At 42.9% G+C, this 18,343-nt stretch overlaps 1 protein-coding gene across 1 annotated transcript; it reads left to right on the top strand.

Annotated features, from left to right (window-relative positions):
* Nucleotides 1-4,684: 4,684 nt before the first annotated feature.
* Nucleotides 4,685-6,363, top strand: LOC121135460 (homeobox protein unc-4 homolog). Its single transcript, XM_040734243.1, has 2 exons — nucleotides 4,685-5,139; nucleotides 5,785-6,363. The coding sequence occupies exons 1-2, from the start codon at nucleotides 4,765-4,767 to the stop codon at nucleotides 6,361-6,363; spliced, it is 954 nt and encodes a 317-aa protein (XP_040590177.1). The 5' UTR covers nucleotides 4,685-4,764.
* The last annotated feature ends 11,980 nt before the right edge of the window (nucleotides 6,364-18,343 follow it).

The following is an 18,343-nucleotide window of genomic DNA, read 5'->3' as shown; positions in this document are numbered from 1 at the left end:
GATTGCCTGAGATTGAGGCCTGGAAGGGCTGATGTCTTTCCTGTGTGGGCGGGTCTTCTGGATGCCAGGAGGGACCAGAAGATCGAGCAGATGGGGGTCAGGGGGAGGATGGGAGAATCCCCTCGGAGACCCAAGTTCACCTAGTTAGCTGGGATCTCCGGAGTTTGGGGCCTGGATGGGCTGATGTCTTGTCACCTTAGATGTTTATACTGATGGAATTTATAATGGCAAGTATGGTTGTTGTCACTGGGAGGCCAGCTATTTTTCTGCATGTAAATAGAGGAGGAGAGGATCAGAAACAGAGGACAGGTGGGGAGAAATTACAAGGAGGGGAGGAGGGAGGGGCAGCTGCAGTAAAGATGCAGATGAGAGAAGAATTAAAAATGAAAAATATTCAACGTGGGGTGTTCTTAAATTTCTTAAGCTGTGTGCTCATGGCTTTAATACCAGAATTTGTCTCCAAGCAAGTTACTATCCAAGTCATACTGGTCTTAAATCCCAATGCCCAACAAAAAGAATCTTGGCATTCCACTAATGGAGTTACTTGGGAGGCAGAGGGAAGAGGAGCTGTGAGGTTTAGAACAAGTTGGTTTGGAAAGTGAGTTCCAGTATAGCCAGGGCTAAGTAATAACATTCTGTGAGATGACATTTCTAGGAAAGAATTTGTCACCAAATGTGTGAACCAAACCTGTTTTATCAGTCCTTCATGATGAGAGGGTAATGGCAACATGTGGAGCCTAAATTCAGTACCTTCAGAACACATACACAAACAAAATATATAAACAAACAAACAAACACACACACACACACACACACACACACACACGCATAAACTGTCTGTGTAATCATGGCCATCGGGAATTGCCCTGTCGTTGATATTGCCCTCACCCTCACGGAGAATCCCTGCCTCTGCTTCCCACATCCTGGGAATAAAGGTATGTGACATCTCACCCTGGATGCTTGTCTTTTCAAAATGATTTGATTACAATAAAGTATGTCATAAATATATATTTATCTTCTATTTAAATTTCACTTAGTATTGTGAATTTATAGCAGGATTTCCCACAAACCTGGAAAAGAGTTCTGTCACTGCCTCACCAAGCACTGCATTGATAATCTTGTAATTTCAATCTTGTAGTTCAATTTAATCCTCTGTGAATATCAAGAAAATTTCCTGGGAGTTGACCAATTAAACTGAGTTCTCCCCTTACACGTTACAAAACAAGTCAATGGTCACATGTACCTGTGATATCGCCACAGGGGAAGTGTGAAAACACCTGGGACACAAGCTGAGGGATTCCATAGATGCACTGAAATCACTTCAATCTCTCACAAAAATGCATCACTTGCTGTGTACTACAGCCATTCATTGAACGGCCAATCTGCAAGCACAGAAGCCAGCATCAGGCCTGTGCCTTGAAGACAGTGTACAGAGAATTCTGAGAAATGAGTCGTTGGCAAATCCATGCCCCTGGGGGATCAGAGGGAGGATCTACATTGCCCATGAAGTTGAGCTTGGGGATGGTAGCAACATGAATGAAAAGAGTCACAGCCAGACTGTTGTATGACTTAGCCAGCACTAATCTATCTATAATGGGTGACCAAAGTGTTTGACGGGTAATCCTTTCCTTCAAACCCAAAGGAGTCAGAGGCAAGCAGATCTCTATGATGTTGAGGCCAACAGGAGTAACAGTGAGATACAGGACAGCCAGGGCTACAAGGAGAAACCGTGTCAAAAAAAGAAGGAATCTGGTATTGTGGCACACACCTTTCATCTCCCCATTCCAGAGGCAGAGGGATGAACAAGCAAATTTTGATTTTGAGGAGAGCCAGTTTTACAGAGCAAGGTCCAGAAAAACCAGGGTTACACAGATAAACCCCGTCTCAATTTAGGAAAAAGGAGGGTAGACAACAATCAGAACACATAGGGCTACTATTGGCAGCCTGAGTTGAGACCATTTTACTGAGTTGGTCACCAGGTAGTAAAGGCCACATTCTAACTGGGCTCAAACCCCAAGAGGGGAGAACTAAGAGGGGGTTGCAAAACATGTGTTTGTACTTTAGGTCCCCACAAAAGCAGCACTGATCATATCTGCTCTATGATGAAAGCCATCCTCAAATATACCAGGACCCAATACAGTGAAGATATAGACTTGGCGGGGCCATTGAGTGGGAGGGTCTAATGGAATGATGGGACAAAATGGAGAACATGGGAGGGGCCTGAATGGAAACTGTTTTGAAGGCCAGGTATTTGCACTAGCGTTTCAGACAGTAGCAGCGATCTGGTGAAGTGGTAGTTCCTGCTAGTATCAGGGTAAGTGCCCAATAAAGCTTCTATGATGATGGGACAGGGGTCAGAAAGGCTGTATCATTTTCTGCTCCCAAAAGCAGTCCATCAGGGATCATTTCTCCCCACATCAACACCAGCATGAGCTGTTGTTGATTATCTTTTTTTCAGCATTTCTGTGTAGTTAAAAAAACCCAAAGTAATTTTAATTTTGCATTGATCTGATGGCTGTAGATGTTGAAGGACTTTGTTTCTTTGTTTCTCTGAGTTTCAAGGATAGGCCACTTGTTACATGCCTGTCTGTCCTGGACATCTCTGTGTAGATCAGGTTGTTGACAATCTCAGAGGTATCCTCCTGCCTCTGCCTCCTGAATGAATGGAAAAATGTCGTGTACCACCACACATAGCAAGTTTAATTTTGTAATTGATTTTATTCTTTGTGTTATAAGGTAATATTTCTCAGTGTATTTCTGGCTGTTCTGTAACTCTCATTGTTTAATAGGCAGCGGTCCAAACCAGAGATCCTCCTGCCTCTGCCTGCCTAGTGGTGGGATTAAAGGTGTGTGTGTCACCACACCCTGTTAACATTGCTTGTTCTTACATTTCATTTGAAAAATTCCATTCTATATTAAAATATTCCTCATCTTTCAGACCATGTTGTATTACAAAACTGTTTCTTGAACTCCTGTCTACTTTCCTGAGATAGTACACAGATGAATGAACAAAGTAAATGTTTGACTTAAGTCCAATTTGATGAACCATGAGTTTTCGTGGTTTCTTTAGAGTGCTAAACACCTCACATAATAAACATGGCCTACTATAGGTCCCATCAGGTCAAGTATAGTTGGGAAAAAGGCATTCCGTTTGTGTATGTCTGTGTCTGTATTTGTTGTTGTTTTTCATTTTGAGACAGGGTTATGTGGAAGCAATGCATTCTACAGGGCTTCTCTCTATTCAAGGCTAGATTAAAAAACACCTGATCATCTTTTCTGCACATCTGAGGCAATTAGGACCTACTAAACCAACTTGTTTGTAGAGATGTGAAATGGGTTAGTTCTGTCATGTTTCAAGGATCTGGCAATTCCTTTTAAAGGCCTCCAAATGGAACGATATGGGGTACATTCAGCCAATGATGACTAGAGGCCACATATCATTAAGTGTGCGTTTCCAATCAGATCTTAAGAGAATAATAAAGGTAAATAAGTAAATAGAGTAAAATAAAAATAAATCTAGTTTTGTTTCCCATACAGTTACTCATAGAGACATATGAGGACCGTGTTTCTGTCGTTGCTGGATTGCTTGTTTTCCCTTTGAGCCAGGTTCAACTTTAGTCCAGGCAGGATTTGGAGCTACTAAATAGTTAATGCTGGCCGACTCTCCTCTTCTGATCATTTTCTCCATTGCCAGGACCAAACTGCCCTATTGAACAACCATGGAGTATAGAAGCAAACAACGTCCCAAACTCGAGACCCATTTAATGCATTGGTTTTAATTATAAGGCCACAGCACTGATCAGCATTTCAAGATGAAATTTCCTCTAAAGTGTAGCACTAAGTGGTCCAGGCCTATATTCTCAGGTGCAGTTTCACACACAAAGCTGTGACTCCATATTCATTTGCAAACAATGATTAAACCCTTTGGGATTCAGTTTCCCCACATATTTTATGCTAGCACTCGGGAGAGTGAGGCATGGTAATCTCTTTGAGTATAAGGAAGGCCTGTTCACCATTATGAATTCCTGATTATCCTAGGTTAATGGAGGAATCCTGCATCAAAAACAAACATAGGAAAACAATTATGATTTAATCAGTAAGGACTCTCAGCGGTGTGACTGAAACCCATTGGCCACAAAGGTTGGGTGTGGATATTGGATTTGAAGATAAGTGGAGAGGGAGGAGCCAAAGAATGTGGGGAGCTTTTGGTTTTAAGGAAGGTATTGAAGCACTGGTCCCTGGAGTAAGAGTCAAACACAGAGTGGATTCTGAACAAGGTGAAACCACCTACTGATTTCCTGGGGGTGATGTCACAAGGAAGAGCATGTAGGATAGGTAGGTTGAGGGGGCTGTCTGATGTGGAGAAGAGGAAATCAAAAGAAAAACAGTGTTGATAACACTCAGGAGATTGATGCTTGTTTGGAGTTTTACATTCACCCTATTCCCAGCTTGATGGACAGAAGGTCCTGTGAAAATTCAGGGGCTGTTTGCATGGTGACCTTCAAGAGGCAGCACTGAGACACAAGATGAGGGCAGAGACTGGGGCAGGTTAAGCAGGAGTGCTGGGGAGACCCCTGGATACTGTCCCACCTACCGTGCTTTTTGTGCACTGCTGTCCAGTGACACACCTGACCTGAATATGATGCTGGATCAGACCTGCAGGAAATGATAGGGAGCCATGCGTGTAGGACCTACAGACTCTGGTGTTTCTCTTATGTACTTCTGTTGTTATTCCCAGATTTTCCTGACTACCAAAGTCTCAAAATGGAACCAAATTCGCATATGATTCCAGGATCTCAAGTTCTGCAGCATTTCCCAATTCCATCTGGTCTAAATGTGATTGGAAGCCCCATTATACTTCCAAGTGACAACGCCTCTAGATATCCAGTGTACCCAGTTACCCAAGTTGTGGCAAGTGATTCTTGTCCACCATGTGGACAAGGCGGCATCCTGACTTCTCAAGATCATTCAATGACACAAGTCTCCTCCTATGATCCAAGGAGGCAGAGGAAGCACAACATATTTACAGAGGAACAAAAGCCGGTCCTTCAAGAACAGTTTAATAAGTGTATGTACCCGGACAAGAAACAATGCATGACCCTGGCTCAAAGATTTGGCATAAATGAGTATCATATCAAGGTATGGACTATCTTGGGTCTCCTGGTCTTCTAGTCATATAACCTATTCCCCAGGAGCCTTCTGCAAAGGCCCTTAACTTCTGAACTTCATGAGCTCCTCCAGGATTGGGGTTACTTGGCCCAGTAAAAGGTTTTGCAAGCATAATGTTGATGTATCTAAGGTTGGATGGAATGCCCATTAGTCATTTAGTGTAGAGCCCTGTTGGGATGAAGAGGAAGAAAGTTGGCCTCACATTTTGCTTGTTTTTCTAGACAGGGTTTCCCTGTGTTGTTTTGGAGACTGTCCTGGAACTCGCTCTGTAGACCAGGCGAGCCTCGAACTCACAGAGATCTGCCTGCCTCTGCCTCCCGAGTGCTGGGGTTAAAGGCTTGTGCCACCAACGCCTGGGCCGACCTCACTGTTTTAGTTGCCTAGACAACCAGGTTCCTCTCTAAACTCCCATCTTTGAGTAGAAGCTCCATAATTTTGTCTGTTTCTGGTCCAGGTCATACTGTCTTCCTGTTTCTTGGGTCTAGGATGCATAGAGATCTATTACAGGTGCTGGGTATAGACCATGGTGCAGACATTTCCACCAGCACTTTCAGATTTTGGACCTAAATCATGCACCTGACTTCTGCTAATCTCCCCTCTCCATCCTCTCTCCAGATCTGGTTCAAGAACAGACGAGCTAGGTCTAATCAGAAGAAGACTGGAAAACTTCCTGGGAACCCAGGCTATGACTGTCACAACAGGCTCACCTCTCCTCAATGTGGTATCCCACTTGTCACCTATGCCAGTGCAGATACATTGTATGAGAGTTCTGAGCAATCAAAGCTTCAAACTTCTGTTACTAATGTGAGTCTTCTAAGGACTACAAGTCTCCTACATCCACCTGAAACAGTAAAGCAATCAAGTCTCCAATTGCACTCAGCTCCTGAAAGGAGCCAATGTCCTACAGTGAGCCTACAACCACCACTAGAACCTGATCCCACAGTGCATGCTGGTCACCCAATACTGTCAACTGGATCAGATCCTTGTAATCACCAGATGCCTTCAACCTCAGCAGTAGGTTTTAGCCCTGAGGTTTCCCAAGCCAGTAAGTTTCCTTCAAATGCATATGGTTTCCAGCAAATTTGCCCTGAAGCTCCAAGGAGGCAACGGAAAGAGCGCACTGTGTACACTAAGGAACAAAAAGGTATCCTTCAAGAACATTTTGAACATTGCAAGCACCCAAGTTTGGAGTAACGCATGGAGCTGGCCCTAAAGATTGGTGTCACTGAATATGAGATTCGGGTATGTCTCTCACTTGTCCCTTTTTTACCCACAGCCAAGGTGCAATGCAACCTGTACATTCACCAGAATGTCCCAAGCTTGGTGATTCCTCAATGTTTGACGCAGCTTGGGACAGTTGTGGAAGGTGGACCTGTGACGTCCTGTGAGCATGCATGGCTGTCCTAGTTACTCTTCTTCACTTCTTCACTAGGGAGCCCCCTTATCATCTGGAGACTTATTATTACATGGGCAGGTTCCCAGGGACCCCAATACTAGTGACTGGTATGAAACACCAGATATTGTATCTGAAGCTTCCAAAGTCATTTTGTGTCACAAGATCAACTATCCTACATTCCTTCATTCTTTTAGAGCCCCAGACCCTTATTTAATACAGGCAGTTGCTACAGCCAAGGTTTCCATCAAGCATGTTCATCTCAGTTAAAGTTCCTCACCACAGGCTGCCAAGGGTCATCCTATGCCTTCTGATGGTTGTCACCCCTAGTTTTTTCTTTTTTACCACAAGATTGTTCAGAGAAGTCCTGACTGTTCTGGAACTCCTTCTTTAACCTAGGCTGTTCTAAAAATCCAAGAATTTTATGTCCATTACTCTTCCTCTGGAATGGTGAGATTAAAGCTCGTGCCACACTACTAGTTTCTTTTTTTGACACATGGTTTCTCCTTATAGCCCTGGCTGTCCTGAATCTCTCTGTAGACACCACGTTGGCCTCAATCTCAAAGAGTTCTGCTTGTCAATCTCTCCTTTGTGATGGATGAAAGGATTGCCCACCAAACAGTTTTGTCACCCCTTGTTGATGGAGTAGAGCTGGATAAGTCTTACAACTACTGACTGTGACTCTTTTCATGCATGACCCTACCAGCACCCAGCTCAACATCTTGGACATTGTAGATCTTCTCTGCTCCCTCAGATCAATGGATACATTGACCCAGAATGCAAGAAATGGAAGAAAAAAATAAACCAAAAAAATGAAGAAATGGAAGAAAAACCAAACCAAACATTTCAAAAAATGCAACAAATGGATGAAGACAAAGACAAAATTGCAAGACACATTTCACACAGTGCAAGGATTGAAAACTGAAATAGAGACAAAAAAACCACAATCGGAAGAATGGGTGGAAATAGAAAAGCTGGGTAAACAGTCAGGTATTATAGATGCAAGGCAGTACTAAGAGGAAAGTTCATAGCACTAACTGCACATATGAAGAAACTGGAGAATAGTCACACTAGAGATTTAACATTACAACTGAAAGCACTAGAACAACAAGAAGAAAACTCATCCAGTGGAGTGGACAACAGGAAATAATCAAATTGGAGGCTAAAACCATTAAAGTCAAACATGGAAAAAATACAAAGAATCAATGTAACAAAAAGTTGGTTCTTGGAGAAATTCAACAAGATAGACAAACCTTTATTCAAACTAACTAAAAGGCAAAGAGAGAGCATACAAATCAACAAAATCAGGAATGAAGAGGGAGATAAAACAATGGATACCAAGGAAATCCAGAGAATCTTCAGGTCATACTTTGAAAACCTGTACTCTACAAAATTGGAAAATTTAAAGTATATGGACAATTTTCTGGATAGATATTATGTACCAAAATTAAATGAAGAGCAGATAAGCCATCTAAACAGACGTATAACCCGTCATGAAGTAGAAGCAGTCATCCAAAGTCTCTCAACCAAAAAAAGAGAAAAGCTCAGGCCCAGATGGTTTCAGGGCAGAATTCTACCAGAAATTTAAAGAAGAGCTAACTCCAATACTCCTCAAACTGTGCTACACACTAGAAGCAGGAGTTTCATTGCACTTAGGTTAGTTAGGTTTTCTGGAGATATATTTGAAATGGTTAGATATTCTTCAAACCTTCCAAAGACCTATAGAATATATGGCATTTAAATAGTTTAGGGTTTTTATGACAGTGAGAAACAAGTACTCCTGGCACACTAATTCTGTCTGAGAGGATATGGGCACTGAAGAAACTCATTATGGAGTTTGCTTTCTACATGGCAAGATTACCCATTTGGGCAAGAAACAGATCTTGCCTTTCCTGTATGATAGACTGGACATGCAGGATGCACAGGAACGTGACTGCTGAACTTGGTGGGAGAGGACATGGGTTTTCAGTGCTCCTCTTATACTCAGTTCTTCGAATATTGCCCTAAGCTCAGAATCCATTTTCTCCATGTGAAAGAGACCATTAATTTTAGCCTCTTCCTCAACTGATCCCTTGGAAAATTCACTAGACAAGGCATCTGGTTTATCTAATGTTGTGTCTGTAGGAGATCTCCACAAGAACAAAAGATCTCTGGAGTAGAGACAGCAGGGGGAGAAGGCCAGAGAACTGCCATGCAAGGGACCACAGGTTTCCCATGCATATCCTGCCAGTCCCAAAGGGACTCTCCTTCCCATGCCTCTGCTTGTGAGGGTTCTTTGTTACAGACACACTTGGGTGACAGTAATCTTCCTCAAGTCATCCCTCCATTATGTCACCAGACTCAGAAGTCATTTGTTCCTTGTGAGAGAGCATATGTAGTGTCAGCTCTCCCCCACTCAGTGGAAGCATTTTTGTAGAACTGGATTCCAACTTCTCCATTGTTCAGACCATCGAATGTCTCTTATCTGAAGCCCTTTAGTGTGGCCAAGCTGGCCAAGCCCCAGACAGGGCAGAAACAATGCCATGGCAGTCAGTAGCTTCTGCATCATCTGGCCACCCAGCTCCTGTCCTGGATGCCGACTCAACACAAAGCCCATAATCCAGGAGGGTTCCAATAGCAGCTCCAAGGCAATGGACAGAGGTGTGATAAAGAAGAAACAGTTTGAGAAAAATATTGTTGCATGTGATTTGTTCTCTGAGTATTTCATCACGATCTTCATGGGCCCACACATTCTGTTGAAAAGGAATGACATGAAAACTGATTTTTCCATTTTCTTATGTGAACAATGAAAATTAAACTTTGGTACTCAGGCATATTGATAAGGGTTTGATGTGCCCTCTCCCATGTTTCAGTGCTCTTGAAGGGTTGTATCTCCAGGAAGATTAGAGGCTGATACAGTCTTCTCATTTGAACTACAGTCTTAAAACATGTATGGCATGTAGGCACCACCAACTAAATGTTCTGTTCAAATAATAGATGTTTGAAATCATTCTGTACTTAGGCCCATTTAAAGCCTCTACACACTAGGTTGGTTCAGCATGCTGTACTGTCTTGGAAGTGGATACAGGAGGATCAGGACGTGACTACACAGCAGCTCCAAAGTCTGCCTGGGTTACAGTAGACTCTGCCTCAAAATGTACAAGAATCCTGTGCATCTAGGTGTTAAAATGAGAAGAACAATCATACAATGTTGATGTTAACAAAGCCTAGCTACTTAAGTGCTAGGGTCCCAGACCTGTCATCCCATCTACTTGGATCACTGAACTATCCAACTGAAAGTTAAAGACAACACTGTAGAGTGTCTTTGAGTTCACCCAGAGATAGCTGATGAGAAATTTATATGAATATATACTTCTTTCCATTTTTACTAAGAACTGCTCTGTGATTCTATCCCCAGTCTTGAGGAGAGAAAACACCAAAGATTAATTTATATGAGGATGTCATGGTTACTGGTATATTTCTGGTTTGTGTAGAGATGGTCATTCAGGCCTCAAACTTTATCGCATGACTTCACCTTAAGCCTCACAGACACAACTAGTTCAAGTTGATTATTTTAACTTCTAATATTACATTTTGTTGCTGGGCAGTGGTGGAGAATGCCATTAATTCCACCACTCAGGAGGTATCTGTCAATTTGAGACCAGCCTGGTCTAAAAATGCTAGTTCCAGGACAACCTCCAAAGCCACAGAGAAACCCTGTCTTGAGCCTCCCCTCAAAAAGATACATTTTATGTCTTGTGTATGTTGCCGATTCATAAATTTAAGAAAGTGGTCAAATTGCAGATTTATTTTTCCTATAAATGCCTTTACTCCATCAGTCCTTTTGTGATAGACAGCAAAGTACTCTCTTTTGACTAAAATATTTTATGCCTTATATTTTAATCCCCTTTGCATAGGTTCTGTTTTAATTGAAAGACTCAAAATGTGGGAATACTATAACCTCTGTTTTTCTCTTCAACCGTTGACTTCATAACACTTTCTAGAACAGCTGTAGATACACAAAAAACATGTCCCTAAACACTTAAATGTGCATTGATGTATGTAAACATTAACATTCTTTCCACTCACACAGTTCATCCCCACTTTCTGCCCATTCAAACTAAGCCGACTTTTTCCACTTTTATTAATGTAGATAAAGAGTTAACCACGTGAATAAATGCCACATACATTCACACACAAAATAATATGGAGTCCATTTCAGCCAACTCTTTATGATCTGAACATGGGACATACACTAGACTCTGATAGTTTTGCTCAGTTGTAACATGTGAAGGCATTGAGGTACTCTTGCAAACTTTTAATCCCAGCACAGCAGATATGGAGGTAGGCAGACCTCTGAGTTCAAGGCCAAGCTTATCTACAGAGTGATTTTCATGCCAGCCCTGAATACACAGAAAATCTTTCTCTCAGACTGGGAAAAAGCTTACTTGGGCTGTTAAGAGTACCAGCCTCTCTTCCAGAGGGGGTGGGTTCGTTGCCCAGCACCCAAAATGCACCACAAAATTTCAGTAACTCTAGTTCCACAGGATCAGACACCCTTGCCCAGACATACATACAAACAAAACACAATGAATGTTAAAATAAATAATTTTTTGAAGATTTAAAATCCTGTAAGGAATGCAAATGTAACTCATGTTTCAATAAATTGGACTTTGGTGGTATCTGCTTTTTTCTGTGACTGGTTCCTTATGTAGAGTGAGTAGAATTTTGTTTGTTGCTTCTCTATAGGGAAAGTTTTGTCACGCAACCAGGTCTGAAAGTGGGGTAATATTTGATGTCCCCATCAAATATATTCCCTCAGAGCTGAGAAAACAACTTGTAGGAAGAGGTAGAAGGAGTCGCAGAGACAGAGCACATGGGGGATACCAGGAGGAAAAGGCCCTCTAAAACATCAGAACAAAGCTCATTGGAAACCCCAGGCCCTGAAGCAGCAATCACAGGGCCTCCATGAGGCTGGACCAGGTCTTCTGCATATATACTATTACTTTCAGATTAGTGTTCTATGGATCCCTGAGTATGTGAATGAATCTTGTACCTGCTCTTGGATGTCTTATATTTTACTGTTGGCTTTGCTTGTCAGATATTGATATGATTGTTTTTGTTTTACCTTAATACATTTTGTTTTGTGAAGTTTTTATTTTGTTTCCCAGAAGCCTATTCTTTGCTAATGGGAGACAGAAATGGCCCAGGTCCAGATACAGGAGGAGGAATGGGGGAGCTGCCAGGAGCAGAGGGGCCAGAAATTTTGCTCAGATTATATCGCATGAGAAGATAAACAATGTCTAACGAATGGGGACAAAGTCAACAAAATACTTATGCACTGTCCAGTGCCTGTGATCTGCTTGCCACTTCTGTGCTGCTTTGCCTGACCCTGTCCCATCTCCAGCTCTCTCTCTGCAGCACGCACAGCTTCTCTTCCAGCCCATGGTGGGCTCTACTCCACAGCTTCAATTGTTCAAGGTGGTCTGCCCATGGCACTGGCACATCCAAAATCCTGGATTCTTTGCTTCAAGTGGGCGTCAATTTCAGCAAAAGGACCTGTCTTGTTTCAGGGCCTCCATCCTTGCCACACAGTGCTAAGTCTCAGCTGCTCTCCATGATCCCTCCACACCTTCAAATCTAGCATCACCTGTGTGAATCTTACATTATCAGAGCGCACGACATAACCTTGGCCATGCTGGGCCACAGCTTCTGTGTGCTGTATTTTAGGAGAGTTTCTAGAAGCTCTCACCTTAATGATGCTGGTTTTTTTCTTTATCACTGCTCATTTCTCAACTGCGGCTGACCAGGACAGCAACTGTTTCTCATTAGTGGTCTGGTATCTTGTTAATCACAACTGATTCTTCAGGCAACTGTAATCAGAACTACAGTATTGCAATTCCAAAATAACAAATGTCCCAAATAACACCTTTCAACTTCCTGGTGGAATTTCACAAGTCATATTTCCATCTTCTTAATTTCTCTAATCATCCTTACCTCCATTCACTGACAAAATAGGTCACTGAGATCTCAACACTCAATGCTTTTCTAATCCAAAATTCCAAAGTACTTCCACAATCTTCTCCAATTCTAGGTAAGGTCTGTCATAGCAATGCCCCACTATCCTGGTAACAACTTGTCTTATTTACAGTCTTTATTGCTAGGATGAAATACCATGACCAAAGTAATTTTGGGAAGAAAGAGTTCATTTTGTTTATGTTCCAACATCACTGTTCACCATCAATGGAAGTCCAGAAAGGAACTCAAACAGGGCAGGAACCAGGAGGCAGGAGCTGATAGATAGGCTACAGGTGGGCACTGCTTATTGACAAAGCCCAGCCTGCTTTCTTTCCTCTCCTTTTCTTTCTTTTTTTGCTGGTGTGGAGGCCCTAAGTTCTGAAGTATTTGTTGTAAAGGAGTGTCTCCATGATTAAAGGCAATATTTGATGTCAGCTCTTGATACATGATAATAGATGCCTTCTGCAAGCACCCCATCTTTGGATGATTAGTTACTTAAGATGATGGCACAATAAACCATGGTCTTGAGTATTTTTGGGAGCCCTCCTGTTATGACCAGGTGTCTCTGTCTCTTCTTTAATGACATTGAGTTGTTAGCATCCCCGCAGCCATAAACCCCACTCAGGTTCAGACCCAGGGCTGTTTGTCTGGATCTGAACACATCCCCAAAGAAATCAGTCTTGAATAGAAGCACGCACAGAAACAGGAGGCAAGTGCGGTGAGTGAAAAGTGTTGCATCAGGAGTAAAATTGCACATAATTTTATATTTGGGGACATATAATTGTAGGTGTAAACCAGGAAAATGTTAGTCAGATTAAGAAGCAGTGAAATGTGGTTAGTTAACCTTAAGAGTGAAAATGGGCACAAGTGTAGATATGGAACAGAAAAAATATCAGTCAAGTAGTAAAGAAGCAAATAGTAGTGAGTTAGCCTCTGGAGTAAGAAAATGCAGATAATTGTAGATGTGAAACACAGAAATATTAGCCGGATTGGTAAAGAGAAGTGAGTTAACCTTGAGAGTAAAAATGCATATAATTAGGGATATGAGACAGAGAAGAATTAGTCAGATGATAGTACACTTGCTTGGGTGTGTTTCAATAACCAGGAGACAGAAATGCTGAAAAAAAGATAATCAACAACAGTTCATGCTGGTGTTGATGTGGGGAGAAATGATCCCTGATAGACTGCTTTTGGGAGCAGAAAATGGTACAGCCTTTCTGACCCCTGTCCCATCATCATAGAAGCTTTACTGGGATTATCAAGGCAGTGCTTGTTCAGGCAGTGACAGAATTCTTTTCCAGCTTTGTGGGAAATCCTGCTATAAATTCACAACACTAAGTGAAATTTAAATAGAAGATAAATATATATTTATGACATACTTTATTATAATCAAATCATTTTGAAAAGGCAAGCATCCAGGGTGAGATGGCACATACCTTTAGTCCCAGGATGTGGGAAGCAGAGGCAGGTGATTCTCCGTGAGGGTGAGGGCAAAATCAACCACAGGGCAATTCCCGATGGCCATGATTACACAGACAGTTTATGGGTGTGTGTGTGTGTGTGTTTGTTTACATATTTTGTTTGTGTATGTGTTCTAAAGGTACTCAATTTAGGCTCCACATGTTGCCATTACCCTCCCATCATGAAGGACTGATAAAAGAGGTTTGGTTCACACGTTTGGTGACAAATCCGTTCCTAGAAAAGTCATCTCACAGAATGTCATTACTCAGCCCTGGCTATACTGGAACTCACTTTCCAAACCAACTTATTCTAAACCTCACAGCTCCTCTTCCCTCTGCCTCCCAAGTACCTCCATTAGTGGAATGCCAAGATTCTTTTTGTTGGGCATAGGGATTTAAGACCAGTATGACTTGGACACTAGCTTGCTTGGTGACAAATTCTGGTATTAAAGCCATGAGTACACAGCTTAAGAAATTTAAGAACACCCCACATTGAATATTTTTCATTTTTAATTCTTCTCTCATCTGCACCTTCACTGCAGCTGCCTCTCCTTCCTCTCCTCCTTGTCCTTTCTCCCCACCTGACCTCTGTTTCTCATCCTCTCCTCCTCTATTTACATGCAGAAAAATAGCTGACCTCCCAGTGACAACAACCATACTTGCCATTATAAATTCCATCAGTATAAACATCTAAGGTGTCAAGACATCAGCCCATCCAGGCCCCAAACTCCGGAGATCCCAGCTAACTAGGTGAACTTGGGTCTCCGAGGGGATTCTCCCATCCTCCCCCTGACCCCCATCTGCTCGATCTTCTGGCTCCTCCTGGCATCCAGAAGACCCGCCCACACAGAAAAGACATCAGCCCTTCCAGGCCTAAATCTCAGCCAATCCCAGCTAGTTAGGTAAGCTTGGGTCTCCAGGAGGCCCCTATCTGCCGCCTGACCCCCATCTGCTCCATCTTCAGGCTGCTCCTGGCATCCAGAAGAGCCGCCCACACAGGAAAGACATCAGCCTACAATCCCATGGCCAGAGAGTCTGGGAAACAGAAACTTCATTCAGTGGCTGATGGAAGAAGAGGCACACTCTCATGGCTAAGCACTGAGCTGAACTCAAGAAAGCCAGGAACAGAGGGGGAGGAATGATGACCAAAGGGATTAAGACTGGGCTGTTTTAACCCTCAGAAACAGCAGACCTGACAAAGGTTAACTCTTGAATCCCAGGCACCGGCCTGGGAATCCAGCATGGGACTGATCAAGACCCCATGCATGTGGGTGTGAGTGAGGAGGCCTAGGTAATCTATTTAGCCATGGGCAGTAGATCAGTACTCTTCCCGAGTATACACACGGAATGTGGACTCCCATCCAACAATGTGAGTAGCACTCTTACCCTGAACTCTTGGGGGAGGGTCCAGGCCCTGCCCTGGATAAATGAAAGACTATGGACACCCAATTGAGGGCCACACCCTCCCAGGGGAAATGAGGGTATAATAGGGGAGTTTGGAGGATGGGCAAGGGAGGAGGGGAGGGAAAGGGAGGAGGACCTGGAACTGACTTGTGAAGCAACTTTGATTCTAATCTAAATTTAAACTAAAAAACAAAAAAAATAGAAGCCTTTGTTAATATCAAGATTGTATGATGGTTCTTCTCATTTGTACACCTAGATGCAATGGTGAGATTTTCTCTATTGTTTCCTTTACCCTTTGAGGCAGGGTCAAGTATAATCCAGGCAGACTTTGGAGTTGCTGGGTAGTCAAGGGTGGCCTTCACGTTCTAATCCTACTATCTCCACTGCCAAGACAATACAGCATGCTGAAGCAGCCTGGTGTGTAGAGGTTTTAAATGTGCCTAAGTACAGAACTTTTAATTTGTGGTACCTACAGGCCATAAATGTTTTTTTTTTTTTTTTGGTTTTGCGAAACAGGGTTTCTCTGTATTGTTTTGGAGGCTGTCAGTCCAGTCAAGCCTCGAACTCACAGAGATCTGCCTGCCTCTGCCTCCCAAGTGCTAGGATTAAAGGCATGCACCACCACCACCCGGCTCAGGCCATACATGTTTTAATATTTAGTTCAACTGAAAAGCAGAGTTTCAGTCTCTACTCTTGCTGAATTCATAACCCTTCGGGAGCACTGAAGCTTGGGAGATGGCACATCAAATACATCATCAACATGCCTGAGGACCAAAGATTTGCTTTCATGTTTTACAAGGGGAAATGGGAAAATCAGTTTGTGCATCTTTTCTTCTTAACAGAATATGTGGGCTCTATGACGATCATGAAAAAATACACAGAGAACAAATCACATATAATAATATTTTTCCTAAATTATTTATTCTTTATTGCACCACTTTCCATTGCCCTGGAGCTGTTGTGGAAGCTGTCCTGGATTGTGGGGTTTTGGTTGAGTCAGCGTCCTGGACTGGAGCTCTGTAGGGAGATGATGCACAAGCTACTGACTGCCATGGCACTGTGTCTGCCCTGTCTGGAGCTTGGACAGCTTGGCCACACTAATGGCTTCAGATGAGAGACTTCGATGATCTGGAATGGCCCAGGGATAAAGGAATTGTAAAATCAGTATGAACACCGGGAGTCGTTCAATAGATCCAGACTTTCTTCTATACATTTCCAGAGCTCTTTAGATGTTGGATGAAGGTCTTCAGCAATATGTGGGACTTGTACGACAGCTGTGGCATAAATTGGAGCTTCCACTAAGACTGGAAGTTCAGCTACTGCTGGGTCAGTCTGCCATTCAACTGCTGTAGGTTGATATGATGAGTCAGAAGCTTCACGGAGGGATTGAATATCAAGTAGGTCTCTATGGGTGCTATATGTGGCATCCTGTTTGTCCAGACCATCATGGAGAGAAGCTTGGAGGCAGGGATTGAGATTAGGAATGGATCCCACAATGGATGTGCTGGGAGACATGGACTCTTTCTTGCTGGAAGCAAGGACAGATGTGAGTCCTTCGGAATGGATCGACCCAGGAATAACTTTAAAGCATTCGCTAGATTTTGGCATTAATTCTTCAACGTTCCCAGGGTTCTCCCTTTTATATTTAGATTTTGGTTCTTGAACCAAATCTATAAAGAAAAAAAAGGATGACAGAGGAAGACCTGTGTTCCCAGGTGAACATGCTTGATGGAAATCTTGGCTGTAGCAACTGCCTGTATTAAAAAAGGGTCTTGGTTTGTAATAGCCAGAACTTGGAAGCAAACTAGATGTCCCTCACCCGAAGAATGGATAGAGAAAATGTGGTACATCTACACAATGGAGTACTATTCAGCAGAAAAAAAAATAATGGAATCATGAGATTCGCAGGCAAATGGATGACACTAGAAGAAACCATCCTGAGTGAGGTAACCCAGTCACAAAAAGAGAAACATGGCATGTACTCTCTCATATATGGATTTTAGACATAGATCTGGGGAGTGCCAGCCTACAATCCTATTGCCAGAGAGTCTGGGAAACAGAAACTTCATTTACTGGCTGGTTAAGTACTGAGCTGAACTCAAGAAAGCAAGTATCAGAGAGGGAGGACTGATGATCAAAGGGATTAAGACTGGGCTGGGTGAACCCCCAGAAACAGCTGACCAGACAAAGGTTAACTCTTGAATCCCAGGCATCAGCCTGGGAATCCAGCATGGGACTGATCAAGACCCCCTGAATCTGGGTGTCAGTGAGGAGGCCTAGGTAATCTATTGAGCCTTGGACAGCAGATCAGTACCCATCCCAAGTATACACACGGTCTCTGGACTCCCATAGAACAATGTGAGGTGCACTCTCACCCTGAACTCTTGGGGAAGTGTCTAGGCCCTGCCCTATATGAAATGACAGACTATGGACACCCCCATGGAGGGCCTCACCCTCCCTGGGGGAAAGAGGGGATAACAGGGGGGGGGGGAAGGGGGGATGGGGGGAGGGCACGGGAGGAGGGGAGGGAAAGGGAGAGGGACCTCGTACTGACTTGTGAAGCAACCTTGTTTCTTATCTAAATTTAAAATGGAAAATAAAAAAATATTAATAAAAAAATAAAATAAAATAAAATAAAAAAAATAAAAAAGGGTCTTGGGCTCTAAAAGAATGAAGGAAGGTAGGATAGTTGATCTTGTGACACAAAATGACTTTGGAAGCTTCAGATACAATATCTGGTGTTTCATACCAGTCACTAGTATTGGGGTCCCTGGGAACCTGCCCACGGAATAGTAAGTCTCCAGGTAATAATGGGGCTTCCTAGTGAAGAAGTGAAGAAGAGTAACTAGGACAGCCATGCATGCTCACAGGTCCTCACAGGCCCACCTTCCACAACTGTCCCAAGCTGTGTCAAACATTG

This window comes from Mesocricetus auratus, unplaced genomic scaffold (genome assembly GCF_017639785.1).
Source record: "Mesocricetus auratus isolate SY011 unplaced genomic scaffold, BCM_Maur_2.0 Super-Scaffold_100038, whole genome shotgun sequence".
NCBI classification, from domain to species: domain Eukaryota; kingdom Metazoa; phylum Chordata; class Mammalia; order Rodentia; family Cricetidae; genus Mesocricetus; species Mesocricetus auratus.
This window is presented reverse-complemented; position numbering and strand designations above follow the sequence as displayed.

Coding starts and splice junctions, on each gene's coding strand:
- LOC121135460 (XM_040734243.1), top strand. CDS start 4,765: ATGGAACCAAATTCGCATATGATTCCAGGATCTCAAGTTCTGCAGCAT. Junction 5,140..5,784: donor TAAATGAGTATCATATCAAG/GTATGGACTATC, acceptor TCCTCTCTCCAG/ATCTGGTTCAAGAACAGACG.